The sequence below is a fragment of the Hemicordylus capensis genome, chromosome 4 (assembly GCF_027244095.1).
Source record: "Hemicordylus capensis ecotype Gifberg chromosome 4, rHemCap1.1.pri, whole genome shotgun sequence".
Classification (NCBI taxonomy): domain Eukaryota; kingdom Metazoa; phylum Chordata; class Lepidosauria; order Squamata; family Cordylidae; genus Hemicordylus; species Hemicordylus capensis.
This window is the reverse complement of record NC_069660.1, coordinates 7,996,724-8,019,985: the sequence shown is the minus strand read 5'-3', so window position 1 is coordinate 8,019,985 and position 23,262 is coordinate 7,996,724. Positions and strand designations below refer to the sequence as shown.

Genomic DNA, 23,262 nt, shown 5'->3' with positions numbered 1-23,262 from the left:
ATCTTGGTTGCCCTCTTCTGTACCTTCTCCAGTTCAACAATGTCCTTTTTAAGCTGTGGTGACCAGAATTGTACGCACAACTCCAAGTGTGGTCGCACCATAGTTTTGTATAAGGGCATTATAATGTTAGCCGTTTTATTTTCAATCCCCTTTCTAATGATCCCTAGCACGGAATTTGCCTTTTTCACAGCTGCCGCACATTGAGTCGACACTTTCAACGAGCTGTCCACCACAACCCCAAGATCCCTCTCCTGGTCCGTCACCGACAGCATTTGCCATTTTGTTGCTCACTTCCCCAGTTTGGAGAGATCCTTTTGGAGCTGCTCACAATCCGTTTTGGATTTCACTACCAGGAAGAGTTTGGTATCATCTGCAAATTTGGCCACATCGCTGCTTACCCCTGCTTCTAGATCATTTATGAATAAATTAAAAAGCACTGGTCCAAGTAGAGATCCCTGGGGGACCCCACTTCTTACTTCCCTCCATTGTGAAAACTCTCCATTTATACCTATCCTCTGTTTCCTGTCTTTCAGCCAGTTAGCAAGCCACACATGTACTTGTCCCTTTATCCCATGACAGCTAAGTTTTCTCAGGAGTCTTTGATGAGGAACATTGTCAAAAGCTTTTTGGAAGTCCAGGTAGACTATGCCAACTGGATCACCTTGATCCACACACTCGTTGACACTCTGAAAGAAGTCCAAAAGGTTGGTGAGGCAAGATTTACCTTTGCGGAAGCCATGCTGGCTCACTCCCAGCAGGGCTTGTTCTTCTAGGTGCTTTACAATTTTATCCTTGAGGATGCTTTCCATCAATTTGCCTGGAATGGACGTTAGGCTAACTGGCCTGTAATTTCCCGGATCGCTCCTGGATCCCTTTTTGAAAATTGGTGTTTCATTTGCTACTCTCCAGTCCTCTGGTACAGAGCCCGATTTCAGGGATAAGTTAAATATTTTGGCAAGGAAGTCGGCAATTTCACATTTGAGTTCTTTGAGGACTCTTGGATGGATGCCATCCGGCCCTGGTGATTTGTTAGCTTTCAGTTTTTCCAGACAGTTTAGAACATCATCCCTTGTCACTTCTATCCGACTCAGCTCTCTAGCCTCCATCCCTAAAAAGCCTCGTTCAGGAGCAGGTATATGCTCGGTATCCTCTGCCGTCAAGACAGATGCAAAGAACTCATTCAGCTTCTCTGCAGCCTCCATATCCTCCTTAATAATCCCTTTCACTCCCTCATTGTCTAATGGCCCAACTGCTTCCCTGGCAGGTTTCCTGCTTCTGATGTACTTAAATCCATTTTGATTTCACTACCTGAAAAAGTTTGGTATCATTTGCAAATTTGGCCACCTCGCTGCTTACAGATTCCTGGGGGGACCCCACTTCTTACTTCCCTCCATTGTGAAAACTCTCCATTTATACCTATCCTCTGTTTCCGGTCTTTCAACCAGTTAGCAATCCACATATGTACTTGTCCTCTTATCCCATGACCGCCAAGTTTCCTCAGAAGTCTTTGATGAGGATCTTTGTCAAAAGCTTTTTGGAAGTCCAGGTATACTATGTCAACTGGATCACCTTTATCCACACATTTGCTGACATTCTCAAATAACTCCAAAAGGTTGGTGAGGGAAGACTTACCTTTGCGGAAGCCATGCTGGTTCATTCCCAGCAGGCCCTGTTCTTCTATGTGCTTTACAATTTTATCCTTGAGGATGCTTTCCATTAATTTGCCTGGAACGGACGTTAGGCTAACCGGCCTGTAATTTCCCGGATCGCCCCTGGATCCCCTTTTGAAAATCGGTGTTCCATTTGCTACTTTCTAGTCCTCCGGTACAGAGCCCAATTGCAGGGATAAGTTATATATTTTAGCAAGGAGGTCGGCAATTTCTCATTTGAATTCTTTGAGGACCTGGCAATTTGTTAGTTTTCATTTTTTCCAGACAGTTTAGAATATCATCTCTTGTCACTTCTATCTGACCCAGTTCTTTAGCCTCCATCCCCGAAAAGCCTGGTTCAGGAACAGGTATATGCTCAGTATTCTCTGCCATGAAGGTGGATGCAAAGAACTCATTTAGCTTCTCTGCAACCTCAATATCCTCCTTAAAAATTCCTTTCACTCCCTCATTGTCTAATGGTCCAACTGCCTCCCTGGCAGGTTTCCTGCTTCTGATGTTTTTAAAGAAGTTTTTGTTATTCCCCTTGATACTTTTAGCTAAATGTTCCTCAAACTCTCCTTTTGCCTCCCTTATTGTCACCTTGCATTTCTTTTGCCAGAGTTTGTGTTCCTTTCTGTTCTCTTCATTTAGACAGGCCTTCCAATTTAAGAAGGAAGTCTTCTTCTATTTTATGGCTTCCTTGATGGTACCTGTTAGCCATGCTGGCATCCTCCTGGACTTAGTGGTACCTTTCCTCCTTTTGGGAATACAATCTAACTGGGCTTCTAGTATTGTGGTTTAGTAAACTCCATGCACTCTGGAGCGAAGTGACTCTCCTGATTTTCCTTTTCAGCTTTTCTTTTACCTTACTCCTCATTTTGGAGAAGTTTCCTCTTCTGAAATTCAAAATGTCTGTGTTTGACATCCTTGGTGATTCTTTCCCCGCATGTATGCTGAATTTGATGGCATTATGGTTACTGTTCCCTAAAGGGTCGATGACACTGACATCACGCACCAGGTCCTGCGTGCCACTCAGAATCCACCTTCTCTCTGGTTGGTTCCAAGACCAACTGTTCTAGGGCACAGTCATTCAGCGTATCTAGAAATTTGACCCCTTTGTCCTGACCTGACTATGAATTTACCAGTCTATGTGTGGGTAATTGAAGTCACCCATTATTACAGTCCTGCCTCTCCTCGACACCTCCCTGATTTCTGAATCAGATTTTTGAAGTTGGCATGTTTTGGGGGCAGATTTGGGGCAGGAAAGGGGTTTTGGGGGCAGAAGAGTGGGTCAGGTGGTAGAGCCCCAATGGGTGCCTGCTACCATCCAGATTTCAAAGAAATTGTTGAAAGGGGTGATTTTTAAAGAATTTCTGAAGTTTGTGCATCTTTAAGCTTTTCCCCCATAACTCCACTTGGGGGGCACCAGGGTGGCCCAGAGCGGGATATGGTGTAGTGCACATAGGGTGCCAGCCACCCCCAAAATGACAAGCCCATGGGGCACTGAGTTTTTGATTTGCTGTGGTGTTCTGGGAGTAGATTTTCTGGTAGGAATGAGAGTGGATTCAATGTTTGTCATTGAATGTAGTTGCGCTCATTTTACATTGAAACTAATGTGACTAGTTAGTCATGGCTGCTGTTTCTACTTTTCTATTGTGCGTTGTCTAAACAGCAAAGCCATATGTAATGGATCTCTGGGATAATAGTGTACACTGCCTAGAGATACACATATCAGGAAATATATAAATATGATGAATAAAGCAAAAAATAATAAAACAAGAGCAAGCAAATTCAAATGTAGATACAATACCTGATGAAGCAAACACAAACACCTTGACATAAGAGTTTCAACTTTGCTAGCATCACTTGCTTAGCCAAAAGACATCCAGGCAGCCAGTTTCTGTGGACCAAATGTAAAACTGATGAATTCTGAGGCCAGGAGGAATGATTGCATTGTGTGATTAGCTGATGTTCTGTTCACAGAAAAATTATCAAGGGGGAGGAGAGGGAGACTAAGATAATGAGTCTAATGTCAACAAAGAATTATCTGAAGACATTGGAAGGACACTGCACCTTTGATGGAAGCTGAATTAATAACAAGCATAACTCATGACAGCATAATAGAAAAATAAATTGGATCATAAAGCTGTGTAGTATGGAAGCTTCTTAACTGCATCCACATGCAACCAGGTGTAAGAAACTACACAGCAATATGCAGCTTATGCGATTCTTATTCAGAATAGGCACTATAGTGAATGATGTATCTCTGCAATTTTTATACTAATTATGCAGAAGTAGCTGGACTGTGAAGATGGCTTTTAGCTAGATATTTTTTATTCTTTTATTCTTTACATTTTATATCCCACTCTTCCTTCAAGGAGCCCAGAGCTGTGTACTACATAATTGAGTTTCTCCTCACAACAAACCTGTGAAGTCGGTTAGGCTGAGAGAGAAGTGACTGGCCCAGAGTCACCCAGCTAGTATCATGGCTAAATGGGATTTGAACTCAGGTCTCCCTGGTCCTAGTCCAGCACTCTAACCACTACACCACGCTGGCTCTTAGACACTTCACTTTTCAAAATTGTTTATTGGTTTCTGCAACTAGATGCTTTACAATTGGCAAAACATCAAGCTGTACCTCAAAGCTTTCTGTCTAAAAGGTTTAGACCATTCAAAAAATGAGATGGGGCCGAACACTGATGTTTCTGCTGCTTGTTTTATCAACTGGTTCTTGCACACCCAGATCCCAGTAATGACAGGACACGTAAGATTGGAAGAACTAAGTGTCGTCAAGTCAGTGTTGACTCTTAGTGACCACATAGATAGATTTTTCTCCAGTTGGAAGAACTAGGGCCACTTTTATTAATTAATTGTACAATTAACCTGCAACTAGGAACATAATAAAAAGATCCCAGCCCAAGGGCCGCAAAACCTGCAAGGGCTGTTCCTCTGCTTCCAACTTGCCTTAATTGGTCCTCCAGTCAAACACCAATATGAGACAACCTACCCTAACCCACATTTACCTACAAAGTGGCCAAACACCCTAAACAATGAAACCCTACCAGGAAAATCTATGAAAAGTAGGTGAAAAAAGGCCACCCCCAAAGCCAATCGGGTGTGACCCAAAAAATTCCTACTTGGCTCCAAAAAAGCAACCTCATTGAAACAGGATGGGTGGGTGCCTTGCCCCAGAGCAACTGAGCCTGAGCAAAGGGAGGCAGCTGCTTATGCAGTTGCACCACCGCTCCCATTAGCCAGCCACCATCATGTGCTGGAGAAAAGAAAATGGTGGCCCTATGCCTGTTGATGGGGCCAGGCGCATAACTCCACCCCCGCTTTACCGTGAAGTGTGGCAGTGGGGAGCCGTTATTCAGTAGTAGAGGAATTCATAGGATATGAAGACTGCTTGGATTTCAGCAAAATGGTAGAAATGGTTCTGCCTGAGGACTGTTAATGGCTAAAATTCAGAGAAAGTTAGATGAACCTAATTCATATGAATTGCAATAGAACATGCTTATTAATTACCTTAAAAATGATTTAATTCATTGGGATAGGTGTGCCTATCTGTTCACAAAATGTAATGGGAGGAAAAATGGACAGAGATGGACCCAGAATGTTGGGGGCAATATGCTAAAATCATTGTAAACCTCTTAGAGAGCTCCGGCTATAGATTGGTATATAAATGTAAGTGCTATTGCTATTGCTATGAATGCCTACCTAATGAGGGAACTGTAAACAGCTTCAGGGAGGGTGCCATTTTTATCCACACAATATCTTGGTAGAGGCCCATCTGAGTCCATACCTTCAGGCCTAGCAAAAATGTTAGACTCAATCAATTCAGAAAGTCAAGAAAGGAAATTTATAGAAGCGATCTATGTTGTCTCAGAAATGCTACCTGTTCCATGCGCAGGTACAGTGAGACAGGCAGAGCTGAGGGGTTTCTATGTGTGGATGAGACGTTCATGCCGGGAGGAGGGGTTTAGATTTGTTAGGCACTGGGACACATTTTGGGGCAAGCAAGGCCTGTACAAAAGGGACGGGCTGCACTTGAACCAAGATGGAACCAGACTGCTGGCGCTTAAAATCAAAAAGGTTGCAGAGCAGCTTTTAAAATGACACCTGGGGAACAGCTGATGGGAGGTGGACAGTATCCCGTTTGGCAAAAGCCATCCTTTAAAGTGTGAGGCTGCAAAGAATTCAAATAAAACAGAAGGTGACAGTGCAGAACCGCATAAAGAGCAGATGGGAGCCTGTGCCAGCAGGTCAAAGAGTCAAAGAATAGCATACATCAGGGGAGAGATTCGGTGTATAGGTGCCTGTATGCCAATGCCAGAAGCCTCCGAGCCAAGATGGGTGAGCTGGAGTGCTTGGTTGCTAACGCAGAAATAGATATAGTGGGCATAACAGAAACATGGTGGAACAGTGAGGACCAGTGGGACACAGTCATCCCTGGGTATAAACTCTACAGAAAGGACAGGGAGGAGCACATTGGAGGTGGAGTAGCACTGTATGTTAAAGAAGGGATAGAATCTAAAAAGCTTGAAAACCTAGGTGGACTGGAGTCCTCCACAGAAACCCTGTGGGTGACTATACAAGGCTGGAAAGGGAATGTGCTACTAGGGATGTGCTATCTCCCTCCGGATCAAAACGCCGACAGTGACTGGGAGTTGCAGGGAGAAATCAGGGAGACGTCAAGGAGAGGCAGGGCTGTAAAAATGGGCAACTTCAATTAACCACACATAGACTGGGTAAATTCACAGTCAGGTCAGGACAAAGAGGTCAAATTTCTAGATATACTAAATGACTGTGCCCTAGAACAGTTGGTCATGGAACCGACCAGAGAGAAGGCGACCTTGGACCTAATTCTGAGTGACACCCAGGATCTGGTGCATGATGTCAGTGTCATCGACCCTTTAGGGAACAGTGACCACAGTGCCATCAAATTCAGCTTACATGCGGGGAGAGAATCACCAAGGATGTCTAACACGGACATTTTGAATTTCAGAGGAGGAAACTTCTCCAAAATGAGGAGTATGGTGAAAAGAAAGCTGAAAGGGAAAATCAGGAGAGTCACTTTGCTCCAGAGTGAATGGAGTTTACTCAAAACCACAATACTAGAAGCCCAGTTAGATTATATACCCAAAAGGAGGAAAGATATCACTAAGTCCAGGAGGATGCCAGCATGGCTCACGGGTACCGTCAAAGAAGCCATCAAAGGGAAGAAGACTTCCTTCTGAAATTGGAAGGCCTGTCCAAATGAAAAGAACAGAAAGGAACACAAACTCTGGCAAAAGAAATGCAAGGTGACAATAAGGGAGGCAAAAGGAGAGTTTGAGGAACATTTAGCTAAAAGTATCAAGGGGAATAACAAAAACTTCTTTAAATACATCAGAAGCAGGAAACCTGCCAGGGAGGCAGTTGGGCCATTAGACAATGAGGGAGTGAAAGGGATTATTAAGGAGGATATGGTGGTTGCAGAGAAGCTGAATGAGTTCTTTGCATCTGTCTTCACGGCAGAGGATACTGAGCATATACCTGTTTCTGATCCAGGCTTTTTAGGGATGGAGGCTAGAGAGCTGAGTCAGATAGTAGTGACAAGGGATGATGTACTAAACTGTCTAGAAAAACTGAAAGCTAACAAATCACCAGGGCCGGATGGCATCCATCCAAGAGTCCTCAAAGAACTCAAATGTGAAATTGCCAACCTCCTTGCTGAAATATATAACTTATCCCTGAAATCGGGCTCTGTACCAGAGGACTGGAGAGTAGCAAATGAAACACCGTTTTTCAAAAAGGGACCCAGGGGCGATCCGGGAAATTACAGGCCGGTTAGCCTAACGTCCGTTCCAGGCAAATTGATGGAAAGCATCCTCAAGGATAAAATTGTAAAGCACCTAGAAGAACAGGCCCTGCTGGGAGTGAGCCAGCATGGCTTCCGCAAAGGTAAATCTTGCCTCACCAACCTTTTGGACTTCTTTGAGAGTGTCAATGAGTGTGTGGATCAAGGTGATCCAGTTGACATAGTATACCTGGACTTCCAAAAAGCTTTTGACAAAGTTCCTCATCAATGACCTCTGAGAAAACTTAGCTGTCATGGGATAAGGGGACAAGTACATGTGTGGCTTGCTAACTGGCTGAAAGACAGGAAACAGAGGATAGGTATAAATGGAGAGTTTTCACAATGGAGAGAAGTAAGAAGTGGGGTCCCCCAGTATCTGTACTGGGTCCGGTGCTTTTTAATTTATTCATAAATGATCTAGAAGCAGGGGTAAGTAGCGATGTGGCCAAATTCACAGATGATACCAAACTCTTCCGGGTAGTGAAATCCAAAACGGATTGTGAGCAGCTCCAAAAGGATCTCCCCAAACTGGGGTAGTGGGTGACAAAATGGCAAAGGCAGTTCAATGTTAGCAAGTGTAAAGTGATGCACATTGGGACGAAAAACCCCAACTTCAAGTATATGATGATGGGATCCGAGCTGTCGGTGACTGACCAGGAGAGGGATCTTGGGGTTGTGGTGGACAGCTCATTGAAAGTGTCGACTCAGTGTGTGGCAGCTGTGAAAAAGGCAAATTCCATGCTAGGGATCATTAGAAAGGGAATTGAAAATAAAACGTCTATTATTATAATGCCCTTATACAAAACTATGGTGCAACCACACTTGGAGTACTACGTACAATTCTGGTCACCACAGCTTAAAAAGGACATTGTTGAACTGGAAAAGGTGCAGAAGAGGGCAACCAAGATGATCAGGGGCCTAGAGCACCTTTCTTATGAGGCAAGACTACAACACCTGGGGCTTTTTAGCTTAGAAAAAAAGACGACTGCGGGGAGACCTGATAGAGGTCTATAAAATCATGCATGGTTTGGAGAATTTGGAGAGAGAGAAATTCTTTTCCCTCTCACACAACACTAGAACCAGGGGTCACTCCATGAAATTGATTGCCAGGAGGTCTAGGACCAACAAACGGAAGTACTTTTTCACACAACGCGTGATCCACTTGTGGAACTCTCTGCCACAGGACATAGTGACAGCCAACAACCTGGATGGCTTTAAGAAGGGTTTGGATGACTTCATGGAGGAGAGGTCTATCAATGGCTACTAGTCGGAGGGCTGTGGGCCACCTCCAGTCTCAAAAGGCAGGATGGCTCTGAGAACCAGTTGCAGGGGAGTAATGGCAGGAGAGAAGGCACGCCCTCAGCTCCTGCCTGTGGCTTCCAGCAGCATCTGGTGTGCCACTGTGTGAAACAGGATGCTGGACAGATGGGCCTTGGGCCTGATCCAGCAGGGCTGTTCTTTATGTTCTTTATGTCTTTGATATATAACAGGAGTGCTTACTCTAGAGTAAGATCTTATTTTCCAGTCTTAGGGCAACATGGATGTTACCCCCCCCCCCCTTGTATTAAATATCTGATCCAGTTGATATACTGGAAACTAGCCATATGACTCATGTGAATGTGTGGTCTAAATTTGCCATGCCATCTCCAAGTAAGCATTACAATTTAAGTGGCAAATTACAAGTGTAGATGATTTTGCTAGGAATTGTTGGTTTGTATTTGCTACAATCTCCAGTTCTCATATTGAATGTGTAAACTAGCTGAGGTTGGAGAGAACTTGGGGTTTGTTCTCTCAGGATATAATGTTTTTCAGTGCAGTCTAAGGATTCTTACTTTCCTGAGGAATTACTACCATAGGATGCTTTGAAGGGCATTGCATCTACAAACATAATTTCAGTGCTTGCTTGCTTGATCTTAAACTCTGACACCTTTTTAGATGTTAATTTTACATTTTCCCCAAGGGCAACATAGTAGTAACTACACCATGCTTTCTTTTGATTAATTTGAAAGTTTAATACTATAACGTACCTCAAAGACAAAGCTTTCTAAAAATACGTAAATTACACTCTGTGGTTAATTTCCAGTCAATTCAGGTGGCTGGGAATATTTTTAACAAATATTTATCTGTATTTATGTATATAAGGCCAAAGTTCAGAATTTACAGTTTTTAATATACAGTAATGGTGTCTTTGATAAACTATTGCATATTGATGAATCACACTTTCATATTCATTGCAAGATATCCCTCTTAGTTACCAGTAAGTGTATGTTACACAAGGAATAAACACTGTTCTGAGAATATTGCTCTGTTTGAAGGGTATGCTATTCTTGGGAAGACTTTTTGGAATTTTCTTCAGTGATATGCAGAGTATGATCCACTTAATATTTTAACACCTCTGTTTCTCTCTCACAGTGTGTGTGGCAGCGGTAGCACAAATATTCCTAAATGAATAATCGAAAGGAAGACATGGAGATTGCCTCCCATTATCGTCATCTGCTTCAAGAACTCAATGAACAAAGACAACATGGAATCCTCTGTGATGTTTGCATTATAGTGGAGGGAAAGATTTTCAAGGCTCACAAAAACATTCTTCTTGGGAGCAGCCGCTACTTTAAGACATTGTATTGTCAGGTGCAGAAGACTTCTGACCAGGCAACAGTCACTCATCTAGACATTGTAACAGCACAGGGCTTTAAAGCAATAATTGACTTCATGTACTCAGCACACCTCGCGTTGACCAGCAGGAATGTCATTGAGGTGATGTCAGCTGCTAGTTATCTCCAGATGACTGATATTGTGCAAGCTTGTCATAATTTCATAAAGGCTGCTCTTGACATAAGTATAAAGTCTGATGCATCAGATGATCTTATTGATTATGAACTTGGAGCTCCCTCTGGCAGTAGTACAGATGCTTTGATTTCAGCAGTAGTAGCTGGTAGGAGCATATCTCCCTGGCTAGCTCGACGAACAAGTCCAGCAAACTCTTCTGGAGATTCAGCCATTGCTAGCTGTCATGAAGGAGGAAGCACATATGGGAAAGAGGATCAAGAACCAAAAACAGATAGTCATGATGACGTTTCATCCCAGTCTCTTTGGCCCAGTGATATGGGCTATGAATCTTTGCGTATCAAAGAAGAGCAGATCTCCCCATCTCGCTATGGAGAGAATGAGCTGCAGTCTGCTAAAGATAGTGCAATGCAGAATGCTTATTCAGAACAAGGTGTGGCAGATGGATGGCAACCTACGGGGCGCAGAAAGAACAGGAAAAATAAGGATACTGTGCGTCACATTACGCAGCAGCTGGGGAATGATAGCAGGGCAAGTTCTCCAGTGCCACCTTTTCTGTCTGCTTCAGGATGGCCGTACAACAGTCGAGAAGCAAGTAAGAGCTCTTTCCTTTAGTCTCTGTAAAACTGTGCAACATAAATATAGAATTCTATTCATGGTATACTAGTTAAAAGCTCACCAGTGTATACAGTAAGGGAGGGATGGCTTTAGCTCTTCCCTTCAGTATGTTTCTTGTAATTCCATCCTACCCCACCTATATTAGAGGTCCGCTCCTTTCCTGCCAAGGTCTTGCCTTCCTTTAGGGCCAAACCACATATGAGGCAGGAGTTTTGTGAATCTTTTGGTTTTAAAAAAAAGTGTTTTAAGAAAAAAAGCTTCGTCTTCAGGGGACTCTGAATCTGGGGCAGTGCTGCTGCTGGTAGATGAGGTGTTTAATTAATTAATTAATTAATTAATTAATTAAAAGTCTAGTGCCCATGGTGTAAATAAAAACAAAAATGCAGCATATTTGTAATCGGATTTCCTGCATCATGTGTCATTTGGCCCTGAAACTGATGGTGGAAGTAATGTAAGATACCTAAAGGTAAAGTCTGCCAACAAATCAGTTTTGACTCCTGGTGCCCACAGAGCCCTGTGCTTTTCCTTGGTAGAATACAGGAGGGGTTTACCATTGCCTTCTCCCATACAGTATGAGATTATGCCTTTCAGCATCTACCTATATTGCTGCTGCCTGATATGTACCAGCGGGGATTTGAACCGGCAACCTTCTGCTTGTTAGTCAAACATTTCCCCACGATGCCACTTAAGGTCGTTTGGCCTTACACATTGTAGGCCGTGTGTTTTCCCTTAACCAGAATGGTGTTGGTCTCTGCAATATGAGAGGTACAGACACTACCTCTACAGACAATATGAGAGGTATAGACACTATACCTGTGTGGCTTCTGTTTCTTGGTCATGCTAAAACATGACTAATAGATAAACCAGTAAGTAATTCTTTATTGGGGGGGGGGAGGCTTTCAGATAACTATAAAGACACCAGCCCCAGTTCTCTGTTACATTTGTGCCAGTCTATCCATCTGCTTGTTAAATACCACCTTGAAGTGTCTGGAATGCATCTTACCTAGAAGCAATTGTTACTTGTGCCAGACAAATGACTCACTGACTGACTGTTATATTTTACTGCTGGAAAAAAAATTTCCTGGAAGTTTTGAAAACACTTTATGGTTTCTTATTCAAATTTACTCTAGCAAATAATGGCCAAAGGTAATCTGGTAATACTTTTGGTAAATATTACCTGTATTTGTCTATACAAAATAAATCTCTTATCAAGTTTAAGATGTAGGGCACAACTAGACATGATGCAGGAGATCAATAGTCAGGATCAATCTGACTATTAAACCCCACCCCCCACCCAAAAAACCCTTCTATGGTAAGTGGGGGAGCACGAATCGGGGACTGCAGCACACACACATGCAGACATGCATGCATACATACAGGAGACTCTTCCCCCATGCACTGTTTTCCTTCTGTCCTAAATTTAAAATGGCAGTGGCCAGAGGTGTGTTCTATCAGCTTCAGCTGATACGCCAGCTCCATCAATTTCTTGAGATAAATGACCTCAGAACAATAGTGCAGACTTGACTACTATAGTGCACTTTATCTGGGGCTGCCTTTGTATGTAGGCCAGAAACTGCAGTTGCTACAGAATGCAGCACCCAGGCTGGTCTCCAGGTCATCTTGAAGAGACTATATTGCTCCTATATTTTAAAAAACCTACACTGGCTGGTATGTTTCTGGGCAAAATACAAGGTGCTGGTTATAACCTATAAAGACCTAAATGGCTTAGGCCCAGGTTATTTAAGAAAAGATCCTCTTCACTATGAGCCCCATGGTCCGGAGAGGTCCACATGCAGTTTCCACCAGTTTGTCCGGTGGCTACTCGGGGATGGGCTTTCTCTGATGCTGCCCTAAGAATGTGCTCCCGTCTGAAATAAGAGCCTCCCCATCTCTGACAGCTTTTAAAAAGTTAGGACTTGTGTGTTCCTATTAATTTCTCTTTCTACCTAAAAGGCTAAGGGCATACATGGCAAGCCTCTTCCACACAGTGCTTTACCAATTGGAGGTAACAGAGCAGAAGCACTGTGGTAATTGGGCAATGGGGATTCCTTATGCAGATAGGGAGGAGGAGTCTGTGAGAGCAGAAGCACCGTGGTGATTGGGCAGTGGGGATTCTATATGCAGATAGAGAGGAGGAGCCTGCAATGGTTAAGGTCAGTTGGAATGCAACTGTTACTGGTTGGAAGATGTGCTTGATTGTAGAGAAGAGAAGAATCTATCTATCTATCTATATTTCTCCTAGGTGTGCCAGGGAAAATGCGTCCCAGCAGCCCAGCTGATTGGCTGGGCTGAGGAGGCACCTGATTGGCTGGCACACCCAGGAGGAGGAGAATTAGCTGGCTGTGGGCCAAGGCCGCTGGCGGGCCCGGCCTGGTGACGGGTGGTGACCATGGGCCCAGCCGTGGTGAAGCAGTGGCGGGCCCAGCTGAGGGCTCCGATACCGGTGCAGAAGGTGGGAGTGGGGGGAGAGGTGGCTGGCCTGGGGCCAGCCACAAAGGTTGGCAAGCAGCGGCAGCAGGCACGACAGGCCACGGAGGTGGCACTTGGCGTGGTGGGCCCGCTGGTGGGACAGGCCGCTGATGCGGCTCTTGGCCAGGCGGCGCCGGGACCAGCCACCAAGGCCAGGAGGAGCCCGTGGGAGACTGGGGTGGGAGGGAACCGGGCAGCGGGACTTTCCTGTTCGCCACCTGGGAGGAGGAGCGGCAGCCCGGTAAGTAGAATGGAGGGGGAGGGCAAGAGGGAGGGGGAGGGCAGGGGGGAGGGGGAGTGGGGCAGGGGGAGGGGGAGGGCAAGAGGGAGTGGGGCAGGGGGAGGGGGAGGGCAAGAGGGAGTGGGGTGAGGGGGAGGGCAGAAGAGACTGGGGCAGGAGGGTGAGAGGGAGGGGAGGGTGAGAGAGAGTGGGGTGGGAGGGAGGGGAAGAGAGGCAAGAGTGTGGGGCAGAAGTGAGGGAGGGAGAGTGGGGCAGGAGAGAGAAGGGAACAGCCAGCCCCAAAGAGCACCCAGATGCTCTGTGCGGGTTGGCTAGTGTGTGTGTGTGTGTGTGTGTGTGTGTATATATATATATATATATATATATATATATATATATATATATATATATATAAAAATAAAGATAGTGGGCAGGGATCTGCAAAGAGAGGGGTTGTGAGGGAGGAAAGAGCCCCTTCAGGAGAAGGAGGTTGCCACTGTGTGAATTGGATGAGGAAACAAGATGAGCCAGCGTGGTGTAGTGGTTGGAGTGCTGGACTAGGACCGGGGAGACCTGAGTTCAAATCCCCATTCAGCCATGAAACTAGCTGGGTGACTTTGGGCCAGTCACTTCTCTCTCTGCCTAACCTACTTCACAGGGTTGTTGTGAAAGAGAAACTTAAGTATGTAGTACATCGCTCTGGGCTCCATGGAGGAAGAGCGGGATATAAATGTAAAATAATAATAATAATAATAATAATAATAATAATAATAATAAAATAACAAGGTCAGTTAACTCCGGAAAGAGGAGAGAGAGAGAAAGAAGGAAAGGCAAGGGATGGGCCCGGACCTGTCAGCGTCTTGAGGGGAATAAGTGGCCATGGTAGTGGCTGTGGCAGCAAGAAAGGGCCCACTCAACTGCCTCTGCTGCTCCTGTGGGGAGAAACAGGAGTGGGGTGAGGGTGGGGATGTCACTGGGTTTAGGGTGCTGCAGCTTGGACAGTAGGTACCAGCAACGCTGTAGCCGCGACCAAGAGTGGTAGGGGGGATAGAGCAACGGGATGAAGGAGAAGGAGCAGGAGCGTGGTTCAGGTGAGGGTGGAGAGGTCTCTGAGGTGAGGGGGCTGTGGCAGGGGGTGAGGGGAGCAATCAAGTACTAGAGCGCAGATACTCTGTGTGGGCTAAGCTAGTACAATTTAGTTCTGAAATACCAAAAAGAGGCTTTTAAAAGTTTTACTCCATATTCTCTAAAGTGACAGCTCTACCAAGGATCCTTGAATATGAAAATCCATTTAATGCAAAATAAAGAGCAACGTTCCAGCTATGCAGTAGCGCACATCTCAATTTCTGAAGATTTTCTTCAAATCTGTATTGTTTGTATTTCTGCAGCTTTGTTTTATTTATGAAATTCACAAATATAAAATAGTTTTATTTTATGTATGTATTTAGCACATTTTTATACCACCCTAACCCAAGGTCTCAGGGAGGTTCACAACAAACAAATACTAAAAACAATTTTAAACAAATAATAAACAATCAAAAGTATAATAAACAATCAAAAGTTTAAAAAATTAAAAGTTAAAAAGCTAAAAAGCTTGGGTAAAAAGATAAGTCTTTAGACCCCTTTTAAAAGCCACTAGAGATGGGGAGACTCTTATTCCCATGGGAAGTGCGTTCCAGAGTCTCGGGGCGACAACAGAGAAGGCCCGTCCCTGGGTGGCCACCAAATGACATGAAGGTAGCCACAGACGAGCCTCCCCTGATGAACGTAGTGGACGATGGGGATCATGCAGAAGAAGACGCTCTCTTAAGTACTGTGGGCCTAAGCTGTTTAGGGCTTTATAGGTTATAACCAGCACTTTGTATTTTGCCCGGAAACCTATCAGTAGCCAGTGCAACTCCTGTAATATAGGAGTAATATGGTCTCTTCGAGATGACCCGGAGACCAACCTGGCTGCCGCATTTTGTACTAATTGTAGTTTCCGGACTATGTACAAAGGCAGCCCCACATAGAGCACATTGCAGTAATCAAGTCTGGAGGTTACCAGCAAGTGTACTACTTTTTTGAGATCATGAACTTCAAGAAACGGACGCAGCTGGCATATCAACCGAAGCTGATAGAAAGCGCTTCTGGCCACTTCCTCAACCTGGGAAACCAGGGAGAGGTGTGGATCCAGAAGCACTCCCAGACTGCGTACCTGTTCCTTCTGAGGAAGTGTGACCCCATCTAGAACAGGTAGATCAATATTGCTTCCCGAGTGACGACCGCGCACAATGAGTACCTCCGTCTTGTCTGGATTCAATCTCAGTTTGTTATCCCTCATCCATCCCATTACTGCTTCCAAGCAGGCATTCAGGGAGGATATGCCTTCTCCTGATGATGTTGACATGGAGAAATAGATTTGGGTGTCATCAGCATACTGATAACACCCAGCACCAAATCTCAGGATGATCTCTCCCAATGGTTTCATGTAGATATTAAAAAGCGTTGGAGACAGTATGGAGCCCTGAGGGACCCCATATAAAAGCTCAGATTTTGAAGAGCAGCAGCCTCCAAGCGACACCATCTGGAATCTGCCAGAAAGGTAGGAGCGGAACCACTGCAAAGCAGTGCCTCCCACCCCCAACACTCTCAGACGTTCCAGAAGGATACTATGGTCGATAGTATTGAAAGCCGCCGAGAGATCCAAAAGGACCAACAGTCACACTTCCTCTGTCCATTCCCAATTGGAGATCATCCATCAGGCTGACCAAGGCAGTCTCCACCCCATAGCCCGCCCGAAAACCAGTTTGAAATGGGTCTAGATAATCAGTTTCCTCCAAGACCGCCTGGAGCTGGGAGGCCACCACTCTCTCAATCACCTTGCCCAACCATGGGAGGTTGGAGATAGGCCTGTAGCTATTAAACTCTGAGGGGTCCAAGGCAGGCTTCTTAAGAATAGGTCTAATAATTGTCTCCTTTAAACAAGGAGGCATCCTGCCCTCCCTCAGAGAGGTATTTATAATTGCCACCAGGCTCTCCACAACAACCCCCTTGCCAGATAGTATAAGCCACGTCGGGCAAGGATCAAGCAGACAGGTGGTAGGACGCACCGTTCCGAGCAGCTTGTCCACATCCTCAGGAGTCACAAACTGAAATTGATCCAGTCTAACCACACAAGAGGAGTTGCTGGATACCTCTGCATCTGATACCGCGATAACTGTGGAGTCTAAATCTAGATCTAGATCGACCCGAATACGAGAGACTGTGTCCACAAAAAACTCATTAAAAGCATCACAGTGGGCAACTGATGGTTCCAAATTCGGATTCAGGGGAGTAGGGGGCCCTACTAGACCCCTCACAACCCTAAATAGCTCCGCTGGACGAGAGCCTGCGGAAGCAATACGGGCAGAAAAGAAACACTTCTTTGCTGAACGTATAGCCAGAGCATAGATCTTTAAATGTACTCTATGTCGTAATCTGTCGGATTCGAGTCAAGTTTTATGTTTTATAAGAATGCAAACATATGGTGTTCATATAAAACGCCAGCTACCGCCATGTAATTTATGTAGCAAATGTTTCATGATGGCTCTTTTAAGTGACAGAAGCTGCTTAATGGAATGCTTTCTTCCAGTTTGAACAGGTGGATGGAAACCTTTTGGTAGCTGTCCAGAACTGCATGTTGTCAGTAATGGACAACTTGGTTTTAAAAAAATGATAAATGAGCTATGCTCTTCAAAGACATAATGAGAACTGGGCCCAGGCTGGAAGATGTAATTTTTAAAAGCACATGCAAGTTCTTACTCTGAACATACCATGCCTTGTGGTAATAGCTGTTATGTGTATAATTCCATTACAACATTTCAGCCCCTCTTGTTCTGAATTTATTACCTTAATTATGATGGAAGCCTTTTTAAAACTCCTCCATGCTTTCATTACATTAGATATCCAAGTTAGTTAGGATTGTTGCAAACACTACCGGGGAGGGGTTTTAGATTTCCAGTTGACCGGGGCAGAAGCCCACAGGGGGTTATTTTCTGCTGTATCAGTTGAAATGAATTATTCTTCACTGTGATGCCAGTGAAGCAATTTCATGTGATTGCTTCTCCATAGAACTGCTTTATATTGGAGAGAGCTGCTGTTCAAGTCTACTTACTTCCGATTTGGATCTGAAGTAAGATTTGGAGGAGTATTTTACTCCTTCATCGGCATAAGATACAGCTCAAGGCAGTAGTCATGGGGCACCTGTTACTGACTTAGGGTGATATTCCAGGTGCTCCTTCTCCAAACACCAAGAGAAAAGAACAAGTAAAATTGCTGCTTTAATTCAAGTTTCCCATTTTGAAATGCATATATCCATTTTATTTGTTTGTTATTTCTCTGTGTAAACTGCCCTGAGCCTTTTTTGGCAGTATAGAAATTGAATAAAAAGGGCAGTATAGAAATTGAATAAAAAAATAATATATTTCCTGAGCAAGAATGCATTCTATTTGATTGTTGAGTCTAACATATTGGTTTGCAGTTACAGCCTTTATGTAACCAAGGTGTAATTCAGAACATTTGGCCATGTAGCCCACATGCCTTTTGTATTTTTAAAAAGTCTGCTTATGGACAAGATATGTACACATTTAAGAATACTAAGAAAGGTAGTATTTGAAGGCCAAGGTCTTATGCATGGTTTTTGGAAATAAATCCCACTAAATAAAATGAAACCTGTTTCCTAATAAACATGCATAAGATTGGTGAAACAAGAGTTCAGAACCTATATGGGGACACTTCTCTATTTAAAACCAGTTGATCAGCATTCTCTGCCACTTCATAACAGCTTTCATAACAGCCAAGTCATTCACTTTTGAAATCCCTTGATAACTGATAATAGAACTGATCTAATCCCACCAGTTCCATAATCTTTTGAACTGAATCTGCTTTTGCCTCCTCAACCCAGTTCCTCAAAAACTGTAATAACTGTGAGGCAAACTCAGTATATTTTATTTATTTATTTATTCATTTAATTTGATTTGATTTGATTTTTATACTGCCCTTCCAAAATGGCTCAGGGCGGTTTACAATTAAAACAAACCATTTAAACAGTAAAGAGCTAAAACAAAAATTAAAAATAATATAACAACAATTAACAATTTTAAAACATTTTAAAACAACAATTAAACAATCACAGTAATTAAAAACCCTGAAACCGGGTTAAAATATTAAAACCGATTTTAAAAATCCTGGAAAGCCAGGCCAAACAGATATGTTTTAAGGGCTCTCCTGAAGGCTAATAGAAAATTCAAATTACGGATTTCCACAGGGAGTGTATTCCACAGCCCTGGAGCAGCTATAGAGAAGGCCCGCCTCTGAGTCGCCACCAGATGAGCTGGTGGTAACTGGAGACGAACCTCCTCAGATGACCTTAATGTGCGGTGGGGGTCACACAGAACGAGGCTTTCTCTGAGGTAACTCAGGCCTAAGCCATTCAGGGCTTTAAAGGAAACAACCAGCACTTTGTATTTTGCCCGGAAACATATCAGCAGCCAGTGCAATTGTTTCAAAACAGGCATAATATGGTATCTCCTGTTTACCCCAGAGACCAGTCTGGCTGCCTCACTCTGAACTAATTGAAGTTTCCGAACTACATACAAAGGCAGCCCCACATAGAGTGCATTGCAATATTCAAGCCGGGAAGTTACCAGCTGGTGTACCACTGTTTTGAGGACATCCTCTTCAAGGAATGGGCGCAGCTGTCGAATCAGCCGAAGTGGATAGAAAGCACTCCTGGCCATGGCCTTTACCTGAGATACCAAGGTGAGGCCTGTGTCCAGGAGTACTCCCAAGCTGCACACCTGCTCCTTCTGGGGGAGTGTAACCTCATCCAGCACAGGACGATCTAACTTGCCCCTCAGATTCTGAGCCCCCACAATAAGCATCTCCATCTTGTTTGGATTCAGCTTCAATTTGTTATCCCTCATCCAGTCCATTACTGCCTGTAGGCAGGCATTTAGAGAATGAGTGCCATTTCCTGGAAGATAGGGAGAAGTAGATATTGGTGGTGTCAGCATACTGATAACACCCAGCATCAAATCTCCTGATGACCTCACCCAGCGGTTTCATGTAGACATTGAAAAGCATTGGTGACAGAATGGAGCCTTGTGGGATTCTATATAACAGCTCCTGCTTTGAGGAGCGACTGTCACTAAGCTCCACCATCTAAGTTCTACTTGAGAGATAGGAACAGAACCACTGCAAAGCATATGATTTTCCAGGTTTAGGGTGTAAAGTTCCAAACCTCTTCCTGAAAAATTCTAGTCCCATACGGAATCTCTTGTATACAACCTGTTTAAATGCTTCACAAGAGTCTGCCATTTCTTCAGTTAACCATCACAGATCTCTGCCAGGTCTCCCCTGACAACAATGTGTATATATTTGATAAATTTTATTTATTTATTTAAAATATTTATACCCCGCCCCTCCAGTGCACTACTGCTTGGGGTGGCTCACAACAATAAGATAGACACGAGATACAATAAAAGTAATAAAATTAATTAAATTAAACAAAAACAAAAAAGTTGTCAGATTAAAAACCACAATCATTATTAGGTTCATTCAAATTAAAACTGAAAATTATAAAAAGCTAAAGAACTTACCAGATATAACAAAAATAAAAAAATAAAAAAGCATTAAAAAGCTTCCTTTAAAAGGTGCGTTTTAAGATGTTTTTTTAAAAACACTGAGTGAGGGAGCATGGTGAAGCTCTTCAGGGAGGGCGTTCCAAAGCAGAGGGGCCACAACCGAAAAGTTCTCTCTCTAGTCCCTGCCAACTGGATCTCTGTTAGTGGTGGGGTCATGAGCAGGGCCTGAGATGGCGAGTGGAGGGCCCTGGCAGATTCATATGGGCGAATGCGGTCCGACAGGTACCCCGGCCCTAAGCCTGACATCTTTTAGCTGCTTTTTCAAAATCTGAAAGAAATATATAGGGATCCGCCCCTATGGAATACATAACAAAATCTTTTGGTGTTACTTTATTCTTATGTTGTTCCTTAAATTCAGCCACTTCTCTGTCATGCTTAAACCTTGCTTCCTCAAGCTGAAACCTCCTTTCCTTGAATTCTCTTTTAACTTCTTTATCTTTCTCCTCAAGCTTTCTTTGAGCTTCTCTATCTTTTAATTCAAGCTGAAGCTTCCTCTCCTCAAATTCTCTCTAAGTCTCTCTATTTTTCACAAAATCTCTTTGAGCTTCTCTATCTCTTAACTAGGCTCCCAGCCTCTCTTGTTCCATAAAAATTTTTTCTTTTAAAAATTCCAAGTGTTTATCGCTTGGTGAACTTGGTAAACTAGGTTCCACAACAGCCTTTTCTTGAATTGTGGTATAAGATATTAAAAGCACTTTCAACTCTTCAACACTTGCACCACCATACTCCAAACCTAGCTCTTCACATTCCTTGATCAGGCCTGCTTTGCCCATAGATATATATCTGGTAGCCATATCTAAAACCCTTTGCCGCACAAAAGTGTTTATATTGTTATCTTTACTTTCCAACTGATGTTTTACTTGTTTCAAGCAACTTTGCCTCATTAAGTGCTCTAACTAATCCTATTTATGTATTTATTTATTGAATTGAATTTATATATCACCTAATATAAAATTTCTAGGCCATGTACAATTAAAAGCACAATACAAAATATAAACATTTAAAATTCTTAAAAAGATAAACATCATCATAGATAACACATCAGAATTTTAAAATTAGATTTCAGTTAAAAGCCTGGGAAAACAGGTACATCTTCAGGGTCCTCCTAAAAACAAACAGAGAAGGAGATGCTCTTATTTCAGCAGGGAGCGTGTTCCAAAGCCCCGGGGCAGCCACAGAGAAGGCTCGGTCCCGAGTTGCCACCAAACAAATTGGTGGCAACCATAAGCAGACCTCTCCAGATAATCTTAATAGGCGACAGGGTTCATGACAGAGAAGGTGCTCTCTTAAGTACTCTGGGGCTAAGCCTAAGGGCTTTATAGGTAATAACCAATACTTTGTATTTCATTCGAATTGAATTCAAATCCCACCTCGTTTGCCACTGCTCTGTCAGGAACCTACCCTGATGCCCCTCCCAAATCCAGGGAGGTGATTTGTTTTATGATTTTTATATCAAATTATTACTTTCTTTCGCTGACACCATCTGATTGTTTATTATCCTGCTCTTAGTAATTAACTCTTTGGTCACATAGCGTCACGAGTGCGCAAGATCGGCATGTATGTTCAGTGCATAAAAAGAAACCAAGCTTAAAGTGTAGAAAAAATAACAAGTTTATTATTTACAAGAAATTGAAATAACTATCTCTGCAAAGCAGGGCACATCTACTTCACTACAATGTTGCCAAATAAGTCAGCTTTTAGACTCTCTGAGTGTTTTGACCTTCTTTACAAGTGTAGCTCTTAGGAATGTTAAATAACTTGTGACAGATGTATTTTAACCTTTGTGGGACTTGGTGTAAAGGCCCAGGCCTTTTTAGTCTCTTTTACCAGGAGTTTTTGCCTCTGGGCACCTTTCACTCACAGGATTCCCCCTCAGGCTTATTACTGCAGACTCCAAGACTACTATACCAGTGCACCACTGGCTATTCAGTCTCTGTACATCCACTGACCAAGCACTCTCACAAAAACTGAACAATTTCCCTTGTTCAGTCATTGCACAGAACCACTCTTGCTCTAAGTTCCCTAAACATTCCATATGGTTCCCCTGATACCTCTGCGCCCTTTCTCTCTCTCTCTCTCTCTCTTTCTCTCTCCCTCCAACATTCTACATGTATGTTTCTTCACAGATGATATGAACATATGGGTCTCTGTAAATTGCCAAACATTCAGGAAAGTGTTAACCTATCTCAAGTTTTGGAGAAGATATATTTATTCCTTAATTCAGTAAATACCTAATTTTCCCTGCATTTTCTGACATGCTCAGAGGACCAGGGCTGTCCTGGGGGTGGGGGTGGGGGTGCAGGGCTGGGGGTGAATCAGCATGTGTGGGGCTTCCTTAACATACCTCAGAAGGATGGAAGGCTGAGTCAACCTTGAGCCCTTGGTTAGGATCAAACTTGTAACCTTCTGGTTACAGGGGAGCAGTTTTACCACTGCACCACCAGGGGCTTGTTCCAGAAGTTTTTGTAACTTTCTGCCATGAAACAAGATCTTTTGATTGTTTATGACTCTTTTGATTTTTTTTAAATTTAAAAATTGAATGAATTCTGGGGCAGAAAGGAGGTATTTTATCCTTTTTTATGAAGGCAAAGGGCAAATTCCTCCATTTGAGGGTGGAATGATGGTCAAAGGGGTAGGGGCTTCAGTTCCAGCCATCTTTGTAATTTTCTGCCATGAAACAAGCCACTTATATAGGGCATTTTTTGATGTTTTTAATTTTTAAAAAATCAACCAATTGAAATGGATTGGGCAAATTAAATATTCAGAGCCTTCCCAATCTGCCCTACATCTGTGCCCAATGGGAAGCTGTTCCCCAAATAAATAAATAAATAAATAAATGGGGGGGGGATAATCACAAAAAGGAAATTACATTGTATCTCCATTACTAGGTCTAGGACTGTCAGCAGGCACAGGCAGGGCAGAGGGTCTGCACAGCACAGTGGTGGGCATGGGCAGCCAGCGCTGGCCACTCCTTTCTTCCTTTCCTGCAGCAGGCAGCATGTCTGCCAGCCACCA

At 43.5% G+C, this 23,262-nt stretch overlaps 1 protein-coding gene and 1 long non-coding RNA gene across 9 annotated transcripts in view; both read left to right on the top strand.

Moving 5' to 3' along the window:
• ZBTB46 (zinc finger and BTB domain containing 46) overlaps window positions 1-23,262 on the top strand; it is a 103,569-nt gene that overhangs the window by 17,028 nt on the left and 63,279 nt on the right. For all 8 annotated transcript variants that reach the window (XM_053244758.1, XM_053244761.1, XM_053244760.1 and 5 more), the window contains exon 2: window positions 9,901-10,870. In XM_053244758.1, coding sequence (XP_053100733.1) covers window positions 9,934-10,870 — 937 coding nt within the window. In that variant the 5' untranslated portion in view covers window positions 9,901-9,933. The remainder of the gene's footprint in view (window positions 1-9,900; window positions 10,871-23,262) is intronic.
• Window positions 13,553-15,017, top strand: LOC128322791 (uncharacterized). The gene is made up of 2 exons (XR_008305996.1): window positions 13,553-13,603; window positions 14,835-15,017. It is a non-coding gene; the product is annotated as an uncharacterized LOC128322791 (long non-coding RNA).